Below are 26306 nucleotides of genomic sequence, written 5' to 3'. Positions count from 1 at the left end.
ATGGTAATCTTTACACACAGTACCTTCTGCTTTCATTCTGGCTCATTTTCCTCTTCCTTCATTCCCAAACTAAAATCAAATATGTATTCCAGCATCCCATAGAAGAATACTTACTTTTTGTACTGGTAGTGAAAATACTTCCCTTGACTGAAAGTGAAGTTTGCAACTTGGTGACCATCAGATTGTACCACAAATAGTCTCTGAAAACTTCTGGACATGTAGAAATTTTAGCACCGAGGCTGTCACTCATAAATAGCTGGACGCAATGTATTTCCATGTCAGTACTCTCCTCCTTCCATCTCCTTGTCTTGGACATTGTGAGTCATGTCATGCTCTTATACGAGTTGTAAGCTCTTAGGGCAATTAGTCTTTATTAGGGACTAAGTTAACTCTAGGTGTTTCAGAATAACATACCCATATAAAAGCAAAATGTCGGTATTTGATTCAAGGTCTTCTCTGTGACAAAGACCCTCTTTGGCTTTGGCATTTTTTCCTCCCTTAATAACAGGGAAAATAACTTTCTCACTACCCAAGGGCAACTTAGAATTCCCTTGGCATTTTGCAAGGAGCTGCTGAGAGCCACAGGCCATAATTCTATGATGTATGATCTCCACCCTAAGGTGGGTGGAAAGTCAGTCTTCTCCAGGACTTGGCAAAATGTGCTTTACAGCTTCATGTCTGAAAAATAATGTTGCTCTCTGCGCTTTGCAACACATTAAACACTTGCAACAGAGAGAAAAATGTTCTTTACTTGGCCCTCTGTGTAGTCAGGACTCAACAAACCAGTTACTCCTCTTGTCCTTATTTCTACAGCGATGCTTCGTAAGTAGAGGATGTGTTTTTGGTAGACAAAAGTTGCCTGTACATGGTTTTATCAGGAATTTCAGAAGCCCAAGTCACCTAATGTGTTGCATAGGGACCAAAACCTATTCTCATGGGTCTAGCCAGAAAAGTAAAATTGATGCCACCAGAGACATTAGGGGGAAGTGAATTGGTTTTCCCCCATGTTAATCCCAGGAACAGAAGAGCCTGTAAATGAGAACAGTGGCCTGCTTTCTGTCTTGTAACAGAGGCAGCCATTGAGTCAGACACCTTTCCCTGCCTTCAGTCACACACACACTTGTCTAGCCAATGGTTAAACTCTTTCCTGTACATAGTTTTAAATTTAAAAAGAGCAAAATTTTTTCACATGTTAAACACAACTTTCTGACAGAAACACTGTTTGTAAAAGTAAGTTTAACTTGACAGCACAATTCCAGAAACATCCACTGTTTTAACAAAATAACATAAAACTACCACATAAATATATGTTGTGTGCCATGAAAAAACCATAGGATAAAACATAGCAATGATATTTCATCTTCCTGGAGGAGTGGATAGCAGATACAAGCAGCGTTGCACTCCTAAAACACAGGCTTCACCTTCCTTTATGAATTAGCATTTTGGGATAGCTATCATTTCAATGTATTACAAGTTTAAATTACTGTAAGGAACTATAGGCTCTCTCTTAAGAGCGTACTGTGATGTTTTCCATTATGTAGGGCTTGATATCATACAAAGAGAACCTTGGAGCACTCTTACTGATAAGGAGGGATTTGAGAGTAAGATAATACAGTTTAGTCTTCAAATCAAAGTTAATGGTGACTGCACAATCCATTCATGAGCTTTTGGTAGGATAAATCTTTATCTGCATTATGTTAGAAATTTTGAAATGCAGCGCTACCTTATCCAAGTGTTGATATCCCAGTGTGGGACTGCTATTAAGCCTAACAAGCTTGACGGTCTCTTTTAAAATGTATGAGTGGAATTCCCACTTTTGATTTTTTTTTTCCTGTTAGAACCTACTTGTTTCCATTTCTTCTATAATAGAAGTCATTAATTATTTACATTTGATATTTGAAGACAAGATGATGGAAAAGCTTGAGAATGTCTTGCTAAGAAAAATTATATTTATTGTAATCTATTTTAAAAAGTATTTTATTTCTATGTCATTTTGCTTAGGGAGAAAAATAAGATATCTTAAGCCTGAATTTAGCTTGACCTTAAAAGTGCCCAATGAAAAGTTGATTTCTGAGCTTCCTGCTTGCTTCTCCTGGCATTTACAATTTGAAACAATGGTTATAGTTATACATTAGAAGTTCAGATGGCAGAGAAAGTGGCAAATACAAAAGGATTTCTAAAATCTACCCGTCATGTAAGCTTGCAGGGTAAAACATTTATGTACAAGCATGCTCAAAATAATTGTCATCCACGTACAATACTGTCAACAGTGAAACTGGCCAAGTTTGTACCTGAAACTCCTCTAAAGCCTTTTTTCTGCTGTTTCACCACTGGTGTGAGTCCTTCTGGTAGAAATTTCACTTGAAACGAAGGAAGATTGTTTTGTGGGCACTGATTCTTTAACTGTTATCTAACCTAAAGAGCAAAAGGTCGTACTTTTATTTTAGCAATTCAAATGTGTAAATTTCATATGGTCTGTTATTGATCATAGAATCAATATGGTCTGGGTTGGAAGGGACCTTTAAAGATCATCTTGTTCCAACCCCCCTGCCATGGGCAGGGACAGGTTGCTCAAAGCCCCATCCAACCTGGCCTCGAACACTTCCAGGGATGGGGCATCCACCACCCCTCCGGGCAACCTGTTCCAGTGCCTCACCACCCTCATAGTGAAGAATTTCTTCCTTTTATCTAATCTAAATCTACCCTCTTTCAGTTTAAAGCCATTACCCCTTGTCCTGTCACTACATGCCCTTGCAAAAAGTCTCTCTCCAACTTTCTTGTAGGCCCTCTTCAGGTACTGGAAGGCTGCTATAAGGTGTCTCCAGAGCCTTCTCTTCTCCAGGCTGAACAACCCCAACTCTCTCAGCCTTTCTTCATAGGAGAGGTGCTCCAGCCCTCTGATCATCTTCATGGCCCTCCTCTGGACTCGCTCCAACAGGTCCATGTCTTCCTTATGTTGGGGGCCACAGAGCTGGATGCAGTACTCCAGGTGAGGTCTCACCAGAGTGGAGTAGAGGGGCAGAATCACCTCCCTCGACCTGCTGGTCACGCTTCTTTTGTTGCAGCTCAGGATACAGTTGGCTTTCTGGGCTGCAAGCACACATTGCCAGGTCATGTTGAGCTTCTCATCAACCAACACCCCCAAGTCCTTCTCCTCAGGGCTGCTCTCAATCCATTCTCCACCCAGCCTGTATTTGTGCTTGGGATTGCCCTGACCCATATGCAGGACCTTGCACTTGGCCTTGTTGAACTTCATGAGGTTTGCACGGGCCCACCTCTCAAGCCTGTCAAGGTCCCTCTGGATGGCATTCCTTCCAGCGTGTCAGCCACACCACACAGCTTGGTGTCATTGGCAAACTTGCTGAGGGTGCATTCAATCCCACTGTCCATGTCGCCGACAAAGATGTTAAACAGCACCGGTCCCAATACCGACCCCTGAGGAACACCGCTCGTCACTGGTCTCCACTTGAGACATTGAGACATTGACTGTAACTCTTTTGAGTGCAACCATCCAGCCAATTCCTTATCCACTGAGTGGTCCATCCATCAAATCCATGTCTCTCCAATTTAGAGACAAGGACATTGTGCGGGACAGTGTCAAATGCTTGTGCGAGTCCAGGTAGATGATGTCAGCTGCTCTTCCCTCATCCACCAATGCTGTAATGCCATTGTAGAAGGCTACCAAATTTGTCAGGCACGATTTGCCCTTAGTGAAGCCATGTTGGCTGTCACCCGTTGCCTCCTTATTTCCCATGTGCCTTAGCATAGTTTCCAGGAGGATCTGCTCCATGATCTTGCCCAGCACAGAGGTGAGACTGACTGGCCTGTAGTCCCCCGCATCTTCCTTTTTTCCCTTTCTAAAAATGGGGGTGATGTTTCCCCTTTTCCAGTCAGCGGGAACTTCACTGGACTGCCATGACTTCTCAAATATGATGGATAGTGGCTTAGCAACTTCATCCGGCAGTTCCCTCAGGACCTGCGGATGTATCTCATCAGGTCCCATGGACTTGTGTACCTTCAGGTGCCTTAGTCTCGAACCTGATCTTCTCCCACAGTGGGTGGCTTTTCATTCTCCCAGGCCTCGCCTTTGCCTTCTGCGACTTGGGCGGTGTGGCTGGAGTACTTGCCGGTGAAGACTGAGGCAAAAAAGTCACTGAGTACCTCAGCCTTCTCCATATCCTAGGTAACCAGGTCTCCCGTTTCCTTCTGGAGAGGGCCTGCATTTTCCTTTTATCACCTTTTATAGTCTTCCTTTTATCCCCAACGTGCCTATAGAAGCTTTTCATGTTGCCCTTGACATCTCTGGCCAGATTTAATTCTATCAGGGCTTTAGCTTTCCTAACCTGATCCCTGGCTGCTCGGACAATTTCTCTGTATTCCTCCCAGGCTACCTGTCCTTGCTTCCACCCTCTGTAGGCTTCCTTTTTGTGTTTGAGTTTGTCTAGGAGCTCCTTGTTCATCCATGCAGGTCTCCTGGCATTTTTGCCTGACTTCCTCTTTGTTGGGATGCATCGCTCCTGAGCTTGGAGGAGGTGAGCCTTGAATATTACCCAGCTTTCTTGGGCCCCTCTTCCCTCCAGGCCTTTGTCCCATGGCACTCTGCCAAGCAGACCCCTGAAGAGGCCAAAGTCCGCTCTTCTGAAGTCCAGGGTAGTGAGCTTGCTGTGTGTCCTCCTCGGTGCCCTAAGGGTCTTGAACTCCACCATTTCATGGTCACTGCAGCCCAGGCTGCCCTTGAGCTTCACATTCCCCACCAGCCCCTCCTTGTTGGTGAGAACAAGGTTCAGCGTAGCACCTCTCCTTGTTGGCTCCTCTACCACTTGGAGAAGGAAGTTATCATTGACGTGTTCCAGGAACCTCCCGGGTTGCTTATGCCCTGCCGTGTTGTCCCTCCAACAGATATCAGGGTGGCTGAAGTCCCCCATGAGGACCAGGGCTTGTGAACGTGAGGCTGCTCCTATCTGGCTATAGAGGGCCTCATCTGCTCGGTCTTCCTGGTCAGGCGGCCTGTAGCAGACCCCCACCGTAATGTCACCTGTCCCTGCCCTCCCTTTAGTCCTGACCCATAAGCTCTCAGTTGGCTCCTCATCCATACCCAGGCGGAGCTCCATGCAGTCCTCCTGGTCACTGACATAGAGGGTGATACCCCCTCCTCATCTCCCCTTCCTGTCCTTCCTAAAGAGCCTGTACCCTTCCATTCCAACACGTCTCTGTGATGCCAATAAGATCATAGCCCTGCAGGCTGTAACTCCTCTTGTTTATTCTCCGTGCTACGTGCAAACTGCAAGTTTTGAAAGGTATTTTATTCCAACTCTTACCAAAGTGTAACCTTTTAAACCAAAATTTTCTGATACCTGAATTATTTTCTTCATGTGGGAAATTCTTAGGTATGCTGCTATCAGCATTCTTTTGTGCCCAGTCTTCCTATCAGCTCATTCTCCTGAAAATAGGTTAGGGTACTGTCTGGTTTTTGTTGTCCAGGCTGTGATATAGCTCATTGGGTGCCCCTTTTAAAAACAAAAGGTAACAAGGTTTTCATGCAAATGAAACTTGACTGATTCAAGACTTTAAGACTGTGTGGAACTGTAGGTTCTAGATAGGAAGCCATTCTGCAGCTGAGAGGGAGAGGAGAGTTATCCTAGCAGATCAGTTCTGCTCACCTCTGTTGGGGGTTGCTAATCTAACCACTTTCCCAGTCACTGGAAGTGTAATAGTATGGAAAAGATGGGACAGAAAGAATGGGACCTCACTGTGCTTCTGTCTGCTACAAGCCTTTTTTAAGTGAGATAAGACTCTGGGCTTCAGTGCAATGGAGGCAGCGGGACATTCTGTTTAGTTGCAGTGGCTGGCCATTTGTTTTTCACTTAGTTATAATTTATTAAACTAAAATCCCTTTCTCTTTTGAAAATAACAAGGCATTACTTGCAGTCTGCATTCTAGTCATAGTATTTTTCATCTGTTTTCTGATAGTAGTCAAAATCTAACATTAACTTGTCTAAATATGTTCATGGCTGTATAGATTAATGGAACTGATGTCAGCATGTTTAAAATGAGTTTTAATGTGTAAGTAAAATGAAAAGACTTTAAAACAAATTATTTGGCTCCAAGTTCCATTTATATGGTGTATGTTTCAAGCTAATAATCAGGGCTTACTGTGGGTCAGCATGTCATATCCCAGTGGTGTCTAGTGAGATGGAGGGTTATCTTATATGTCAGCTAGATAACCCTGTGAACAGTTTTGAGCAGTGGAGATAATGGGACTGAATTCTGAAATGAGGCAGAACTCTGAAACGGGGCAGAACTCAGAACGGGAGCTGGAAATATCACAGAGTACACTGTCGTGTGTGAGCACCGTACGGCTGCTTATGAAGGCAGTCACCTTTTGGCATCAGTAGTTGCTTATGTTTTGACAATAATCCTTGATAGGGTGCAATTAAAATGTGGAAGAATGGCAAATCAGGTACGTATTCATATAGAAAAGAAAGGTGAAGTAAAAAAAATTACTTCCTTGCTAGTGATGTTATCTTTTTTTACTAATCATTTTTTTGTTTGAATATGGATATTTCATGATAATCTAATAAGCATTTTTTCCTATGTTTTGGACAGCTTTTACTTTCCTCAAGATGTGCTGTCCACAATTTTTGTGTTGTTTAAACCATAAGTAATTTTTTTAATGTTTCTCTTTTTCCTTAATAAAAATATAATTTTTATGTACTTTGAGGAAATTGTAGATATCTTTGTGGCAACAGATGCACTTTCATACTTCCGTTTTTTCATTTTTATTATTCTGTATTTAACTTTTTAATTTTATAAATAAAGAAAAGGCCAAATTTGTTGCACATTTATGAAAAGAATAGTTATGTAGTCTCTGGTTTCATACCTTCTCAGATGACACAACAGGCTTTCTAATTGTGCATCTAAAAGCATTGATACCGTTACTGAATTAATTCAGTCGTCATACAAAATATATAACTTATATAAACAAATTATAAACTACTTGAGTTTCGGGTTTGTTTCCACCTTTAGAGCTAGCACAGTATATCCTGCTGAATTTCATTATCAGCTTTGGAAAATGGGCTTTTGCATGTGTGTATTTACAGTATATATTTTGACAAATCTTAGGAGCGCCGGTGTTAAAGGTTTGGTTTTTTTCTCCCACTGTTTATTGTATCACTCATCTTGTGTTTGCCTTTTATTTTTAGCCACAGCGTAAGTGAATTATCTAGCGCTGACGAGCATATTCCTTCTATTAGCTTTTCTTCACACACTTGACAACCACAGTTGTAACTCATAGCAAAAGCTTAGTGACTTCTGTAGCCTTTGGTCAGCCAGTAGAGGCCACTCATAGCTTGCTACTGAAGCTGGGTGGTGATGTGCAAATGGGGGTTTTGTTGTGTGCATGGGTTATTTAATCCACTCTGAGTAAGTTTACGCTGCCATGAACTGTCATAGTATGAATTGTACCTGCAAAGAGTTCTGAGTAATTCCGCTCATATATGTAAATGCACTTAATATTGATGTTTTTCTGTTTCCTATAATAAGTCCCGTGGCAGTAGGAATAAAAATCACCTTCAGTAGTATACTTCAAGCAGTCTTAAAGCAAATGCTTTGATGACATCCTTTGTTGTTGGTACAATCTTTACTGTCGTTATATTACAGTACTTTTAATGAAGTAAGGAAAAACTATTACAGATTACTTTGGGAAGGGAAAGGAGGGTCTTGTTTGTATGTTTTTTTTTTTTGTTTTTCCCAAATGAGGAACTGAGCTGCAGAAAACAACTTACCAAAGGTCAAAACAGCAAGCCTGCAGCAGAGCAAGGAATTGAACCTCCATCCCCCAGGTCAAGGCTAGTATACTAATCACTGCTTTGCTCCTTCCTCCTGTCTATATCACCTGTGGGTAACTTCACTTATTGATGATTTTATAAGTGAAAACATTATTTCAGCATTTTAGATCATTCTTAACTAACAAGGATACGGTCCCAGCACTACTGAAGACAAAATCCTGTTGACTTAGTGAAGCTAAGATTTCACCCTAGAGTAAGTTTTACATCTAAACAGACAGCTAAAATATCATAATAAAGATTTTTTTTTTTTAATACACAGCATATTACTGCAGCATTTAATTAGTAGCTCTTTGTACTAAGGGAAATTTGGTTTCATTTAAATAAAATTTGTTAAATATTAGCTATTTACAGAGTAATGAAGTAGCAAAATTTTGGCCATTGTTTTGTTGCCATATCTTAATACAATTCAGACAGCTGCCCTGAAGATTCTCCCTTTCCTAATATAAAAAATTGAAATAGTGGTGCTGTGTGGTGTGTTTATGCAGTCCTGAGGATCTCGCATTTGCCTTTTAACAAGGAGTTGGTTTAATTTAAAAAAAAAAAAAAAATCTGGTTTGTAGTTTTTTCTTGAGACTTATAAATAAGTCCATTTTTTGCAGTGCTGTGAGCTGCTGTTGGAGCAGTGGTGCCACATAGTACTATTTCATGTTAAATATTAGAAATCTCAAAGAAACTCTTCTACTGACTTCCTTGCAGATAGGATACTTGCACTTTTCACTTTACCTGATGCTTTCTCTGTAAACCAAAATAATTTTTTTTACATTATACACTAGTACTTATTTTCTCTGTTTTAATAGCTCCCCCAGTGTTGCCATATCACATACCTAAAGGCAATATCTATGCATTACTGTATATCATTACAATGCATCATTAAACTTATTCTGTTGCCTATTATATAGGATATAGTAGCTTGTCCCTCTGACAAAGATTTAGGACAAAACATGGTCTGTGATATTTTCTGCTAGTGTTACCATTTAAAACAAACAAACAAAAAACCTTACACCCAGGCCAGTCTCTTTTCAAAAGTCTTTTTTGTTTTAAATTTATAATTATTTAATTTCAAATTCAGGTTTTATCTTAAAAGCAGCAGAGAAAAACTGTAATAGCAAAGATTTACAAAGAAATTCCCTGTTTTGCTTTTATACATGAGATTTAAATTTTTCCATCTTTCTCTGAAGGAGCTATGTTCAATAGTGGACTTTTCTTCTTTTAATCTCCGATACCATAGTTTTTGTCTTCCATTTGTTAATCATTCAGTTGAAAACCACACGTGAGGATATAGAGGTGTTTTGATCAGTTGTGTGAAAAGAAATGTAGAGAAAACTCTTAACAGTGTGTGAAATCACTAGAGAGACTGGGGAGCTGGGACATATTCTTTAACTCCAAGAAAGTTACTGGGTGCATAGCTCTTTTGTTTCTTCTTCTTTTTAATTAAGAGAAAACAGTAAAACATGTACAGGAAGATGTGTGTTTGCTTTAGGATTAAAGTCCATGTCTTTTGACCTATTTTTCTTGAGGTTTTTCTCCTTCCTTATCACTTGCATATATTTTGCAAGTAGAATGGCAATAATCCATTGATTTTTGCAACACTATGTTAGTAAGAGGTCAATTTTAAAGAATTATAACTAGAGTAGCAAGTAACTGGCATAGAACTATTCTGCCAGTGAACCATGTCTTCATGAAGACTTTGTAGAGTTTGACTGAGCATCACTTAAAGGTAATCCGTACATTAAAGAGATGTTTCTCTGGAATGGTCAGTTTGGGTCCTTCAGCAAGAGTGCTTGTAGAGGGAATAAAAATGTAATGGTAATGTCAAGCTGGGGTTATGGCAATGATTCAGTAATGTATACTGTGAAAACTGTGTTTATTTTCTTAGTTTTCTATATTGCTCCAAGTCAAAGAATTTGTATCTATATTTTTTAAAGATGTATTTTAAATCCAGAGCTTTGTTTATTGTAGGTGCTTTCCAATGCTTCTAGTGAAGAAGGGGTATAAAATGAGTGATAATAAATTGGTGTTGAAAATAATAAGAAATTGCTCTTAATCAGCACAATAAAACGTAGAGAATAGATTTTCTCTATTTCTTCCCCGATATAGTTTGATTTAATTTCCTGTAAATTGGCAATTACAGATCTGTGAATTATGGAATTGCCATTATGATGCTGTAATTTCCACTGCAAAATCCTGTTGTCCAGGACTTTGATTTTAGTTGCATTTTGTTTTGGACAACAACTTGTTTTGCAGAAACTCCTGCTTGAGAAAATTGGATTTGCTACTGAACTTTTCAAAATGTATTCATCAATATAGTGTTTTTAGGGAAAGATACTATAAATATGTGAACCCAGAAAAAAGTATCTTTTCTTCTGGAATTTAAAAGATTTGGTTAATATAATTAATTTTTCCATGTGTTAATCTGTAGTTGATCATAGCAGTTAATTTGTAGAGTGGAAAAAGGGACCTATTTAATTTTAAAAAGTGGATAGCTTATTTGTGTAACTAGTGTTCAGCAAAATTTTGCTGAAATTTTACTGGTTTTGCATACTATGAATGTGACACACTGTGATAGCTAAGCTAAGCATTCAAATTATTAATGTGGATTCTTTAAACACATCATAGAATCATTTAGGTTGGAAAAGACCTGTAAGATCGAGTCCAACCATAAACCTAACACTGCCAAGTCCACCAAATCATAGCAAGGAAATAACATCCTGTAAAAAACGAGCTCAGTAATGTCTTTTCACTGCACATGCTATGGAGTGTTTGGCATAAAATCCAATTTAAAACACAAAAATATCACTTTCGGTATTTAAAAATTACTTAACTTTTAAGAAATTTATTTTTTCAGTAATGGAAAACATATCTGAGGTACAATTATGAATAGGACGTGGTCTGTATTTTTTCAGAAATGTATTTCCTAAGCTTAACATAAATTCTAAAGAGGAAGTGTACTTGTTCACTTGATTGTGTGATAGCATGGGAAAAAATAAGGGAGAAGAGGTATGCTTGAGTATGCATTTTAACTTGGTTTATATTATTTTAAGTATTAAGAAGATACTGTGTGTGGAACACATCTGTACTTGGGAGTTCTGTATTATAGGTGTCTTTAAAAATAATTAATGATTTCCACGGGCTGTTCAGTAACTGAACATTGAAATATACTTCAAATGAGAAGTAAACAGAATTGTTAAGTAAGGATGTAACGTATTTTTGTTTTGTGTTAACTTACTGTATTTTTTGTTGGCACATGGTAGTACCTTTTTTAAACTACAGCACATGTAAATTAAAATAGTGCTATAATATTTATTTTATTAAAAGATGCATAAATTGATCCACTAAATTGATTCTTTTTCTTTAAATAATGTTCTATGTAGACTCCAGTCTTGGACACCTCTTACCGTATTCATATAAAGTAAACGGTAGTGTTCAAGCAACCTGTGACTGTACAGTAGACGTTTTGCTCCCTCTCACTCAGTGGTATGACCAGCCGGTCAAAAGAGGCGATGAATACAGCATTGGTGCGGCCTCACCTTGAGTACTGTGTGCACTTCTGGGCCCCACAATTTAAGAAGAATGTGAAGGTCCTTGAGTGCGTCCAGAGGAGGGCAGCAAAGGTGGTGAAAGGGCTGGAAGGCATGTCCTGTGAGGAGTGGCTCAGGACTCTGGGTTTGTCTAGTTTGGAGAAGAGGAGGCTGAGGGGCGACCTCATTGCTCTCTGCAGCTTCCTGAGGAGGGAAGCGGAGAGGGAAGTGCTGATCTCTTCTCCCTAGTATCCAGTGATAGGACGCATGGGAACAGTTCAAAGCTGTGCCGGGGAGGTTTAGGCTGGACATTAGGAAGCATTATCTTTACCAAGAGGGTGGTCGAACACTATAACAGGTTTCCTAGAGAGGCGGTCAATGCCCCAAGCCTGCCAGTGTTTAAGAGGCATTTGGAAACGTTTACAGGGACTCTGTAAACAGTATGCAACCACCACCCTGTTGTCTTATTCAAGTAATGGTAAAAGGACTTGTAGCCAGAAGAAATTAAGAGTTCCAAAGATGACCCTAAGCTTTATTCATATTAAAACAGTTATATCAACTGTAGATTACAGTGTCTCTTGTGCAGTGTGTTGCTGGAGAGACTTTGCACAGGAGGAAGATGAAAAGCAAGGAGGCTCAAAGGTTTTCCTGGTTGTCCTTTACACTCCTACTTATTTTGCTGCTTTATGCAACTAAGCCACAGTACAGATTGCAACACACTTGGGCTGTGTGAAGACCCGTAATATTTCTTTTTGAAGGTCGATATTGTTCCTCATCCTCTAGGCCATCATTCCTAGTCATTTGCTACATCGAGTAAGTTTTTTAAAAGCTGCTATTCTTAGTTAGAGGAAATAGTTAGAAATACTTCCACTTTTTATATTAGTTACAGTTACCTAAGTTCCAGTATGAGTGTGATTGTGTTCGGTTATGGGGTAGTGCGACTTCTAGAAACACAGATCATTAAATATACTGCTAAAAAGCTTGAAAGAGGTTATTGGGCATTTCCTAGACATTTTAATGTCTCATAGGAAGGAACTTTTGAAGCCAGAATTCTGTTCATGTTGTGTATGAACTTTAAAGCATGCCATGGCATTTTTTCCAAAAGTTTATCCATCAAAAGATTTGAAAAAATATTACTATATTTATATTATTAGAAAAAAAATCTGCTGCATTTTTTACTCTAAAGCATGTGGCAGAAGTAGTCTACAGCACTTGGACATTATCAAAATGAGCTTTTTCAGATTGCACTTAACTTGCCCGTGGCTCAGGTGTTTGTTACAAAAAAAGAGAAGGCACCCCCCCCCCCCCTCACTTTTTCAGAGGGAGCAGTAACATAAAGACATCAGACATAAGCAAGGAGAATTCGATGAGAAAGAAGAAAAGCCCACTTCAGTTCCAACGTCTTTTCTCAGATGGCTCAGTCCTGGACACCTTGACCCCTGTGGCAAAGAACCATCAAGGACCATAGCCATCAGTTCTAATTATACAGCATCATCTCTATGATACTGTGCACTCACAGCTAATTTAGCATACAAGTGTTAAACGCTAACACTCTTCTGTATATAAGGAGGATGTTTAATAGCGTGTAAGAATTTACCAAGAAGTGTGTTGTTAATGAATGAACTTAGTTTAAAGTTTAAAACAGGCCTGATCTGTCAGTCTTCTAAACACTCCCATCACAGTAATTCTGATTCCCTGATACACATGTATGCACTCAGACACGCATGCTCACATACATTCAATTAAAAAATCTTAGTTGGGCAAACTTTCAGCATTGCTTGTTCTTAGTATCCGAAGAGAAAGGTAGTACTTACCTTAAACCATGATTTCTTCTTGTGCACTGCGACTTCATCACCTAAACCAATTCTAGATAACTATGCATTCTTTTTTTCATTAATAAAGAATCTGAATGGTTGAGAGGGTATTTGTTTTGATTTTAGTGTCCTGCAATCTCCTGCCACTTTCTGGAGCAATTGGCTCTCTCTTCTGTGGAGATTCAGCAGAACTTTGCAGTAGATTTTTCTAATACTGAGTTAGCGGATGAAGATTGGCAATAGGTTTTGTTTTGTTTTTTTTACACCCTAGATAACAGTTTTCTTCAGATATGAATTCATTTGCATTAACATATTGTGAATCTTACAATAATCAGCATTCAGTTTTATATAAAGATCTATATGTATGCATTATGAGTTTAGTTTTATAAATATTCTGTGGCTGCTTGGTAACTGAAGCTATCTAGGGTGTGCAAGAGAAACCTCAGCAGTGTACTTTGTGATCAGTTGTAACTGTATTCCAAGCAAGATCATATTCTCATATAAATTAGTGGAAAAACATACTTCTGTGGTTTAGATATTATTTTAAAACTGGCAATTTATCAAGTGATTTTTCTTGAAATTTCCATGCTTATTAAATTTCAGATTATGTATTTTGAGTAAGCTGGAAACTTAAACTTGTTTCCATAAGTATGGCTGCAGGTAAACAACCAATTTTAGTCCAGAAAATAGCTTTTGCTTCTGTCAACATGTTGTTTATTTTCTCCCTGAGATAAAAAGTTCAGTTTTCTGATATTTGTACCAAGATAAAGTCTGTAAACAAGATTAATATAGTGTGGAAAAGGTTGTCAGCAGCCCTGGCAAAGGAAATAAGTTGCCTGTACACAGAACATACTGTAAACTGAATAAAAGTGTCAGGTCCACCATGAGATAATGTGATCATGAACCTCTAACAAAGCATGACATAGGCACAGTCGGCTTTTCTTATAGCCACAGTGTAGAAAATGGATTACTATATTCCAGGGATACCCACTGGAATAGCATGAAAACCTCATTTTGAGATTAATGCAGGATGTAACTCTCGAGAGCTGAGCTACATGTTTACCTATAGTGTTAAAGTAACAGTTTAGTTATTAATCTTAACATTTGGAAATTACATATTAAAATACTTGTTCATATTTCTAGGTCTGTCTTTGTGAATTGACGTTTCTTGCTCTTATTATTAGGTGAACTATGACACTGGAAAAGTAACGTTTGGTCACTATTTTATTGTTATCGTGTGGCTGCCATGATTTCTTCTACTAGGGATTTGTATGTTTGCATAGATTTTTCTGCGGTAAGGTGTCACCAATTCTTTTCAATCATCACCAGCCAGAAAGGTGACAACACTTTAGGGTTTCTCAATTCTGCCCCAAGTGACGTCATTCTTCAGATCAAAGAAACAGATTTGGTGAAATACTTTAACCACATGGAGCTTTCAAATTATTCAGTGTTCTTTGAAAGTTTTCCAGACTTGGAGCTCCGACTGCCCTGGCTTTTCTCCAGCATGAGACCAGATGAATAGGGATACTTTTCTTTAAAAGTTGAGCACATTGTTCTTTCAACAAAGAGTAGGCTGCTTTTATCTGTGAATCTTCTGCTTATGTACTTTTGGCAAGCCTGAGCCATATAAATGTATTCTCATTGAGTTTTGTGGTCTCCTTTCAAAACTGGCAGAACATTTGACTTCATTCCCACCTGTGGTCATCTACTGGCTATAAAACTATCTTCAAGGAACTGAAAATTTGTTCCTGCATTCTTTCTAACAGGAATAGTTTGCCTTCTGCTCTGGCTCTTCAAGCATGAGTTTCATCAGGTGGTCTCTTATTCTTCTGCTTTTACCTATCTACACATGCAGACAAATTAAGCAGATTCTAAAAATAAAAATGAAGCTGTTTGAATGCATTCTTGAGCAATACCAGAATATCATCATCTGCAAAAGTCTGCATGTGCTATCATGCATTCTTAAGATCATTCTTAGATTGAGCACACTATGTAATTTTGGTTTTGGTATATATTGCTTTCTATCCCACATCAACTTGAATTTCAAAAGCTTTGTGTTGGGATATAAAGGTTGGGAGTATTTGTTAATAAATTTGTTGCTGTATTATCCATAAATAAGGATAGTATGTTGAATATGACTTTCAAAACATCTAACTTTCATTTTTTGGAGATGAAGTGCTTCATGGACTTTTCAAAAGCCAGTTAGGCTCCTGACATCTGTAAATGTCTGATGTCTGATATCCAATCAGAATTACATATTAAGGATTTTGGTAAATCTTGTATAGCACTTTCTGCACTCGCTTTACTTCAAAATTGCCGATATTGCTAATTGCATTTACCGTATCTAGTGTACTGTCTCTATTTTGTATTTAGTATTTATGATATGTTTTCTTAATAAACAATCACTGTGTGTGTATGCTGCCCCATTATTCAAAGACTTTTTTTCCTGCTTTTTTCCATTAGATGACTCCAGGACCAGGCGGTAGCAGGAAAACGGTTCACTTGTCTCAGGATTCTCTTCACCATGAGTGAGTATCAGTGATGGGAGTTATAACTTTTTATTATTGTTTGCTTTACAGTAGTACCTCTGTCCCAAAGCCACATTTTACAACTGTACAAACATGTGATAAGAGAACCTCAGCTCAGTTACATAATGATCTTTATTTAATAATAATATTTATAATCCTTTGTAATTCATTTTATGTTTCTTAATGAAACGTGAAGTTCAGTGCTTTATAAAAGTGTTTTTATTAACCTGCTTAAGTATATGCTTTCCTAAAACGCAACACTTCTTAAGGCTAGATACCACATATGGGCTGTTTAAAAAGACCACCTTTATTTTTCTCCAAAGGGAAATTCAGAAATGCTAAGCTTGAATATATAAAAATAAACAAGCATTGCATCTTTGAGTCTTAAACATGATGTATCATGTGAGGAAGAAGGTTATCATAAATTCCACAAAAAGACATTGAATTAATTGTTTGGACACATGTAAATAGGGAATGTCGTTCAGTTCATTAAGTTATTCCAGTATGCCATTACTGTAAACTCTTATTCTGTTCAGCTGACAACACTAGCAGCATTATTTCTTGGTTATCTCTTTTTAATAGTTACAATAAGAAGATTAAATTTTCCTATATTTTCTAAATCAGAAATCTAAAACGCAGACATGCATGATTAGGAAATAATGTTTGGGGATACATTTATCAGTTTAAAACAAAATTTGCCAAAGCACATACACTACAAACATCAGATCCTCAGTACCAACTGTTTTATGCTACTAATCCACTTCTGCTGCACCCCATAACTTGGTATTGTGTGTGTTAACTAAAGAGGTTGTGATTTCATAAGTTATTTCTATCGTAAAGTAATTCAACTGATACTTTATGGTTTTTACTTTATTTTATTAAAACAAACAAGCAAACAAATAATACTGTAATTAAGTGAATGGACAAAATTATAAAAAAGTGTGACGTGAATATCACATTCTCATTACCAGAGGTCTTATTCTTTATGTTTTTTAATGTCTAAATATGAGACGCATTCAAATTACTTAGTAAAGTGTATTTCTATTGGAAAATATATCAAATAATTTAGTTTCTAATCCACTGATTTGCCACAAACCAGCAGAGTTTATATGGAGGAGGATACCCCAGTTTGCTGCTCCTCCTTGAGCATTTGCTGTTGACATTGGTCAGAGACAAGACACTCATCTATGTGGAATTTAGACCTAACCTATTATATTTCTTACCTTCGTCAGCTTCTGGATGTTTGTGACCTGATTTGTTGGGTCACTCGCAAATGTGATGGTTTTTCTTTTCATCCACTGCCAACATCAAAGTTGTGTGTGTATGAGATCTCCCTGTTTTCCTCAGATTTTGAACTATTTGGTGCAGTTGATGAACGTTTCATGTCCAAAATATATAAATGTCTCTAATTTTTACCTCAAAGTATACTTTTAACTTTATTGCTGTCATTCTTTTGTCATTTCCAACTTCTTGTCCTTAATCCCCTTAAAAGTAGAAAAAGGAGTTAGCGGTATGCAGGTTTTGGTGACAGCTGGTCTTGTATACAAGAATGAGGTGGTTGACTGCTCATCAGCAAACTCACAAAAAATCAGTGACAAAAAGCCAGAAAACTTTCAGATTTGTGACTTAAAAAAAGAATAAAAGTTAGACCAGACAATTCTGTGGAAACTGCTTCTTCTCAGTATATTAATTAAAGTAAAAATTTTAGTGTCATTATGTGGCTGCTGTGGGGAAAAAAATGAGAGTAGACTATTGAATTTAACTACTTCAGAAAAAGCATGACTAGGTTAAGTTTATAATCTATGGTTACACTTCTAGAGGAACTTACAAGCGTAATAGCAGATAATGTGATGGTCTTTGTGCAATATTATAATGGATGGAATTATTTTATCCTTTGCCCAAAACCTATTGCTTGCTTACATGAGTAATATGTAGGTACTATATGTAATTTCAGATCCCCCTTGTTTTAATTGTTTTTTCCTTCTCCTTTTCATTTTGCAAGTGTCAAGATTTGCCCCAGGTTTGTATAATGCTTACTACAGCTACATTCAGATGTTAATTCAGCTCTATGTGATCACAGTGTGTATGTGAACCAGTATTAATATGCTTTTACTGCTATTGAGAGAAAAGTCACATTGTGAGTTCTTGTCCCTGCGTGTCGACGTCTTAGTCCAAATTTTCACCTCTATGAAATAAGGCTGCCAATAGTCACAATTGTGCAATTGTGTGGAGATATGAAGCCACTGAATTTACGGACTTTGAATTTCACTTTAGATTCAAACTCAGTTTGTGAAATAATACATTAACAACTACCAGGTAGTCCACGGAACTTAAAAATCTTTTCAGCTATGATCATTAATAAGTAACACTTCAGTACTAAATATGGAATTACTTTTATTTATAGCACATGCATTACAGTATATTAAAATACTATCATTTATATATTATTTTAGCTTGTTTGACAAAATATAATTACCTATAAAGCCAATAGCTACTCAGAAGTGAAATTTGTGGTGCGTTCTTTCAAAACTATTACAGACTTAGAAAGTGCAGTAAAAATATCCCATTAAAATAAAGCATAGCCAAAGGCTGTATTTTCCTGGCAGACAATAAAATACCCAAAAGCACGCACAGACTGGTCATATGACAGCATGTGCTTTGTTAGTTATATTGTTAAACCTGTCTTTTCTTTTTCTCCCACAGCCACTGGTTTAGCCCTGGGGCTAGGAAGGAACACAGCCAGGTAAGAACTGCTTTGATCAAGAACAGTTTACTTGAGATGTATAAAGGAATTTAACTACCTCTACTCCAGAGGTAGTGGCCTAATATTTTAAGAAATTATGAACAAAGCAGGTTGATTTCATATTTTCTTGTAAGGAAACGTATTAACACCAGTGCATTTCAAAAAGTCCCTTAATTAAAAATCTTTAATTAGTCACTTAATTTCAGGTAAGTAACTTTGAGTTTTAACAGGTTAAATGAAAAGTCTGGGTTGTTTTTTTTTTAACGATTTTGTTAATTGTATCTCCAAATACTGCGTTTCTCAAAATGCTGGAAAGCAAAACATTTGACTCGCAAAATTAAGAAATACAGAACAGTGACAAGAGTGGGCAGACTTCTACAGGAAGATCTTCAATTCCATTTTTCTGAATTTCATTGGTTAAAACGACCACAGCAGTAAAAAAGGAACTGTTAAATCTCCATCGTGGTGCAGATACTGGTGAAAATATCTCACTAGTTTATCTGCTGAGCCCCTACAATGTAGTCCCTAGGAGGTCCAGGCCTAGAGATGTGGTTGAGGGAATGCGAAGACATGTTTAATATTTGATTAGCAACATAGCACTTACTTCGTTAGCTTGTCTTCAGACATGGGGGAATACCTTTCTTTATGGGTGGTAGTAAGGTCTAAACAGAACATACTGTCCAAGAACTTTATAATATGAAAATAAGTCTGCTTTCATTTCATAAACGTATAGTTAACTTCAACTATTCAGTAAAAGTAGCTGAACGTATCAGCAATGCATTGAAATTTAAGACTAAAGTTCCATAGTAAATTTTTTAAATTGGTAAAAATTGATGTAACACAGTTGATTTCATTAGCTCTGTGCCAGTTTGCCAGTACATTTACAAATTTAAATAGATTTGAAACTTCAAAAGGAAACAAGATCTATAGAATCTTTGGAGGGTTCATCTTAGGATGATCCATCATGAACACTTGTAGCTCCAGTAAGTCATAGTTTAAATCAGTGTATACTCTTTCCTGTCCCCTCTCCCTTCTTTTGAACTCCAGAGCAAGCTGAATCTCTAAAAGTTATATTACGTGCCCAAAATTGCCAGAGTGGATAAAACATAGTACAGTTATAGCTGTAAATTGTGAACTTCTAACATGTTACAGTAAGCTGACTGACACTTAACGTCTAAACAGACGGCTTTATATGATTCACATTTAACTCTCATTATTTTGTAACACGTTTCCTAGTAGAAGAAACACATTAAAAAGAGCGTTTTAAATATGAACATGCTTCATCTTAATTAATCATGATAAGAAGTTCTCTTGGGTTAATCTTTATCCTATTCCTGAAATGTTGATGCTATAAGTAGTCAAATTTGCTAGATTAGAATAAGTTTGAGTGATTTTTTTTTTAAATTAGATTTTTTAATATATTGATTGTCTCACATAATAGAGTAGTTAACTGAAGTGTACTGTGTACTTTTTTAAAAGATTCTAAGCTTAAAACAGTATGGAAATTTCCATGCTGAGAAATATAAAAAAAGAAATATAAAAACGTACTTCATATATACTGGCAATATCCATTCAGCATTTCACACACCAGAGCATGAAAAACATCTGTTTAGCTGGTATATAATGACAAATTAATTCATTTTTTCCAGATAATAGTAGATTTGAAATAATTCTAAATTTTGCATGTTTATTTCGTATTTCCCAAGAGATGTGTTTTCAGAGCTTATCTGAAGTTCACTGTATTCGTAACTTACAGATTACTAACGAATTGTGAAGCAAAGCTAATGTCATCAAATAATATAGGTGCTACTGGCACATAATGGCTTATTTTTTTTAGACGGGTAAAAGAAATGAGAATGATGGTGCAATGTAATTATGACAATTTTGACAGCCTATAAAATTCACACTAAATTTGTGAAGATCCATAGTGTATAACTGTTGGTTGCATGGGTTTACTACTTTCTCTTTTAATTAATTTCTGGAGTTGAAGTTGTTATGTTAGAACACAAGTAATTAACTAGCCAAATTTAAAGTCTGGCAGGTGATCTGTATTTGTACATGCTGTAACTACAGTTTACTTATCAGTCAGAGAACATTGATAACTGTAGGACTGTTCTCCTTAGCTTGATCATGAAATAGATACACATTGTATGAATGTCATGCTGGTAAAAATTGTGGCTACATTTAAATATGAATTGTAAGTGCTCTGATTTGTTGACGATAAGAAAATGAAAAAATTATCAGAATAAGGTGCCTTACCTTTATGTATCCTTCAGATTGCCTTTTAAAACCAGACTGCACTATTTTTACTGCATCTGAGAACTACATAGATGAAATGATGAGGAGCATTCCTTAAACAAGAAGCAAGCTATAGAGTGTTGGGGAAAAATGAGTCAAGTGTAATTTTTCAGATAGGTGTCATTTTTTGGAGTCCATGCTCATGTACAACATTAAGGTGTGGTTGGCCAAGTCATAAAGTTCATCGTTTCCTAATTTCCAGTGGACTTTTAAATGTGTTTGCTGGGACTATTAGATCAATTTACCTGCAGTCTGTTTCTAAACAGTCTTTCATTCTATACTTTCTTCAATATATGATTAGTTTCAAGAAACATTTGTAATTTTTATACTGTCTAGTTTTAATTTCTTTAGTGTAACTTTTTCACAGTCATTTTTTTACTGTTACTGCCACTTTACTCATCCTGACAAATATCATAATGCTGGAAACAGACTTCTGAATATTGGTGGTAGTCTGAATGAAAAGTCTTCCTTTATTTGTCTAAAAATAGATAGAGTACATCGGAGCTTGTTCCAGAAGCTGAGTCACTGTTTCAGTTAAATGAATCCTTCGTTATTCCTACTTCCCCACTATTATGGGAAGCTTTAATACTATGTTTTTGTTGATTCTGCAACTTTCAAATTAAAAAAGCTCCTGGGGCTTAGAAGAGTTTATAACTGTTTCATAACTGCTTAGATACAAGTGCCAACTTGAGTAGTTTTTCGTAATTTTAGTGTCCTCCCAACACTTTTCGTTATACAACTTTGAAAATTTAAATTGAAATTGTGACAATTATAAAATTTTACAGATAAATTAATTGTGAAATTGTGAATTGCATGGCTTTCTAGTATGCTTTGAGAATGCTTTAATTTGTACGTTTTCAATTATTTAGGAATTTTAAATTGGTGGCTGTATCTTGAAATATTAGCTATTGTTGTAAAATTCTATTAGATAGCCATCTCTTTTAGAGTCGGATGAAAACTACTGAAAGATTACTCAAGACAGGAAATAATGGCATTGTCAGGATAACATTTCTAAAAAGCAAATACAGGCATTGCTTGTGAGACTGTTCTGAACATTTTTTTTTTTAATAGCTTCAACTCTTGCGAGACAACCGATCGGAGAGAGGACACAAGAAGAACAGCTCTGTAAAAACAGCTAGCAGGTAAGTTAATGCTGCAGCTGTCATTAATACTGTTTATGAATTTGTTGATTTCTTAACTCTCAAATTTTTGTCTAAGAAATGACACCATTCTTTTGGGGTATTTTCAGAGGTGTTCTGGCTTTTTTGTGATTTACTTTCAAGAATTTCTTTTATATGGCATAATCTTTGCTTAAAATATGGGTATTAGATCTTATTGCTGACTATATCCAACTACACTTACTAAACTTAATCTCTTTAGTAAACATCAGAATTAAATGGATGCCAAAGTAAGGTCTGTGTTTCTGGCATGTAAGTTAAGTGCTGAAAATGTGTAAAATTACCATTTTGCATACAAGCTTTTGAAATCAAGAAGATAACTCAAATACTGTAACACTTATATTGTGTTTTGACAATAAAAATTTAATTTTGAAAACTTATTAACAACAAACCTAGTTCTATCCTCCAGCTTCTTTATTCCCCCTCAAAATCAAAAAATTCAGCACTGAACTGATGGGCACTGGTCTAGGAGTCTCTTCCTAGAGGTTTTTTTATGTATGTTACCTGCCGAATCTATTCTGCCAAATAATTATTTTAATTCTAGTATTTTTTTAAATTAAAAACTACAGAAATGTTTCCCTTGCTATGCACAACACCTTACACAATTTTTATGTTGTTCTGTAAAGATGACAATGTGCTATCAAATTACTTTTTTCAAAAAGTTATACTAGATTTATATCATCATGTAATACTATGGTTTTGAGAGAGACAGTTGTCTTTCAGGCACTTGTCGTTTAGTATATGTGTGGTCATCCTGAAATAAGTTTTTAATATTCTTAAATACTTGCTTTGATGAATACCTGGAAAGGGAGACCAATACTTCTTTCAAAAATATGCATATTAAATATGAATCTATTTCATTGTATACAAGTTCTAGTGACACCCTCTAAAACATTTGGTTATGCAAGTGTTGGTCATTCATCTTCAGAAATTGTGGTTATCTTTGTCTATTAAACCTCTTCTATTAACCCAAAAAATTTTGAAAATTTCTGCATACGTTTTCTAGCAAGCGCACCTGTTAAATCATATTTTTGCTCAGAATTTTAGGATAACTTCACTTCAGATATTAATTTTCACCGTAAATGCACTCTTATTATCAGGCTTCTTTCATGAAACTGAGAGTATAAAGTGGATATAAAGTGAGCAGTAAGAAACAGATTATATTTAAAGTCATTTTAGGATCTTTTTGATGCTGTAGCAATGTAAAACGGTGTCCGAGGAATTCAGAATCATAACTTATATGTTTGTTATTCTGACCAGTGAAGCTCTTGTGAAGTGATTGCTACCTACCCAAGCAGTTAGAATACAGATTTTTAAAATGGTATTAAATACCTGAAGTGATCTTCAACCTCTCTTCATATCCGATCAGCAGTATGTTAGTAGACTGTTATCCCAATAAACATCTGGCAGGGTTGTGTAGAAGCAATAGGTGGCAAATCCAAGACTGAAGACTGGCATTTTCCGTAAAGTATCTGTAATATTAAAGTAAGACTTACATAAAACATTATTATGACGTACATAAAGCCACAGTATATTATCATACTATAATACCTTTAAAAATAGCATGGTCACCTGCTAACATCTCCTGGTACCATCATCTCTGTTTTCAAAGGCTTTTTCCTCCAGATGGAGTCACTATTTCAAAATGGTTATTTGTGCTTTTTCAGAAAACCGCCATTTTCTCTGCCTACCACAAAAACTTTACTGTTAGTTCTTTAAAGTGACTTGAAGAGAAGTTCTCAAACTTCTATGATAATGATATTTTTAACAGGCCATCTGCTGTCTTAGAATATCAAGTCATATATGTCTTATTTACAAGACGTATATTGAACAAATTTTAACATTCTTGCTACAGTTTAGCTGCTGAAAATAAGAATTTAATTTGCACCATGTGCAAATGTTTTTTTTCTCTCAGGCCAATAACATGTCTGGTGACTGCTTTCTTTCTACAGTTTAAGTGTTGTATAACCTAATATTTTGCTTTTTATCAAAAGCTGTTACAACTAAAATAGAGATTGAGTTGCAGATATATAGGAACAACACATGACAAATACCTAGTTCATCTCCTCATATGTTCATAGTACCTATTCTCATTCGATTCAAGACAATTCCTCTGGTATTTTGTTCCTTACAAACGAAATTCATGGCGCATAGTGACATATGTCAGATTTATCTCTAGTTAATATTGAAAGCTGATTTTGTTATGACAATTTTAAATTATCACTTCTACCAAAAGGGTTAATCTTAGTTTCACCAGACAATACAGAGAAGGAAAATGTTTCTGCTTAACAAGGTACCTATAGAAATTATTGTTTTAGTAGCAAATATTGTTCACAGAGTTAATAAAATGGTGAATATTACCTTAGTTGCAAATGTGCATTTTCATTACTGCGTATGAAATCTTAAAATGGAAATCTATCATTTAGATTTTTGCATGTGCCTAAATACTTTATAAAACACTAAACTACAGTGATACTAATCAAATGTCACAAGGTTAAGTTACAGAATTAAGTGACATTGTAGTAAATCTTTCATTATTTCAGTGTACAACATGCATATGCAGTTAAATCTTTTGTTGAATGCAGGTGCTTACTCACAGTTGAAAGTCTGAAGCTTTCTAAAATTAATTCTAAATTAGTTCTTTGTGTGTTAAACTATTACAGTTGACATGTCAGGGTAATTCAGATGAGTAACCTCCTTAAAAATAGACATACAAAAAGTAAATCACTGTGACCTTATATTGTCTTACTGTTTGTTGCTAAATGCGGTGATAGAACAGCAGCAGTGGGTAAGTATTGGAAATTTTTATAAAATTATTGTGCTTATCCAGAATACAGTTTAATCCGCTTTTATTGCAAGACTGAATTTCTCTGGGTCTTTCTTTGTATAGTTTACACACAACTGTATTTCTTATTGTGGGACTGCATCTTTTTTGTTTGCTGTTCTGGAAGACCTTTTTTCTGGTTTTCGTATGTATATGAGATATGTATACACACACACATTTTTCTGTGCTTGCCTTGACTTTTCTCACCCCTTTTGGATGACTGAACACAGTTCTTGTCTCAGCATGTAGACAATATGTAAATACCCATATTACATTAGATCAGTGACTAGTGGAATAATTCACTCTGTAAATCCGCATCAAAAAGGTGTGGAGCTCTAAGCACGGCAGTGGTTTGCAGCTGTCTCTTTGTGGTGGAATAATACTGATACTTTCTGGGCGAGCTTTACTGTACTGGGTTGCTTGTATTTGGTTTCTTCTGTCAAAATAAATTATAATGAACCAATCCTATATAAACTAGCACCAACTTTTACTAGTGGCAAGATAACTAGATTGTTGAGAACTGTTGATACGGCTACTGATGAACCAAATGTTAAGGAGGGGAACAGTCCTGCACCACAAAACTTAGAACCTGGATAGATTATATTATGCTGATACAGTTCAACACGTGATCTTCTGTATTTGACATTTAAATATATATATCTATTTATGCTACCTTTACAGATAAGCTTTAATCTACAAATATGTAGTTTTCCAATTAATTAGTTAAATTAATAAAAAGTACTAAATAATACTGGTTTAGAAGCTGCATTTATTTCTCCTGTATAGCCTTGAAAAAGTTCTCTGTTTACATTATCTCTCTGCATTAGGACAGGAACAGTCTCCTCCCCAATCCAGCTACACTGCTTGAAGGTGTTAATTTTTCCAGCTGCTTGTTTTCATCCTCTACTCTTTTGCCAGTAAAGAAGGTTTTTTTGTCTGCATTTTTTAATATGCTTTGGGCAAAACCAGCCTGGTTAGCTCAACTCACCTATTTAAATTAAATTGGCTGGTTTTGTACAAACCATATTAGGGAGTGCTCACATGATTTCTTCCTCCGGCAGAGCTGTGGAGATGATAATCTCCAGCAGATGTGTGATAACAAATAGCTTGGGATAGTAATGTCTTCATCTGGCGCAGTTGTTAGCAGACCAAATGTCTGTCTGTAGCCCGGGGCTGTGGGCAAACAATTGAACATGATTGAGTTATGGCGAGTTAACAAGTTGCTGCTTGGCAGCTGAACTGCCATAGCTGATCATGCACTCATTGTTTGCCTGCTCCCATCATGAGGTAAAACACATTCTCTTAAGTCACCTTTGTAAAATTTTATAGAAATGAGTTCTACCTAAAGAAGATTCCCCAGGGCTAAGAGATTCATTTGGTCAGCTGTGGAGACAGCGTTGAACGGTATTTTGCAGAACTGCTATAACATGATTTTGAACATGTGATTATCTTGTTAAATATATGGGGGACCTCCATCTCACAACGGTCTGCCTGTCTCTTAATATTTAATGTATTTATCCTCACAACACCCGTATGAAGTTAAGAAGTACTTTTAT

The 26306-nt window shown here is 36.5% G+C and overlaps 1 protein-coding gene across 1 annotated transcript in view; it reads left to right on the top strand.

Moving 5' to 3' along the window:
- The window catches only part of GPATCH2 (G-patch domain containing 2), a 136256-nt gene that overhangs the window by 80939 nt on the left and 29011 nt on the right, over positions 1-26306 (top strand). Inside the window, exons 6-8 of the mRNA XM_076334588.1 lie at positions 15643-15707; positions 18411-18450; positions 21820-21890. Of these exons, the coding sequence (XP_076190703.1) occupies positions 15643-15707; positions 18411-18450; positions 21820-21890 (176 nt within the window). The remainder of the gene's footprint in view (positions 1-15642; positions 15708-18410; positions 18451-21819; positions 21891-26306) is intronic.

Source organism: Aptenodytes patagonicus, chromosome 3 (assembly GCF_965638725.1).
Source record: "Aptenodytes patagonicus chromosome 3, bAptPat1.pri.cur, whole genome shotgun sequence".
NCBI lineage: Eukaryota > Metazoa > Chordata > Aves > Sphenisciformes > Spheniscidae > Aptenodytes > Aptenodytes patagonicus.
Note: the sequence above shows the minus strand (reverse complement) of the source record. Positions and strands in the feature narration are given on the sequence as shown.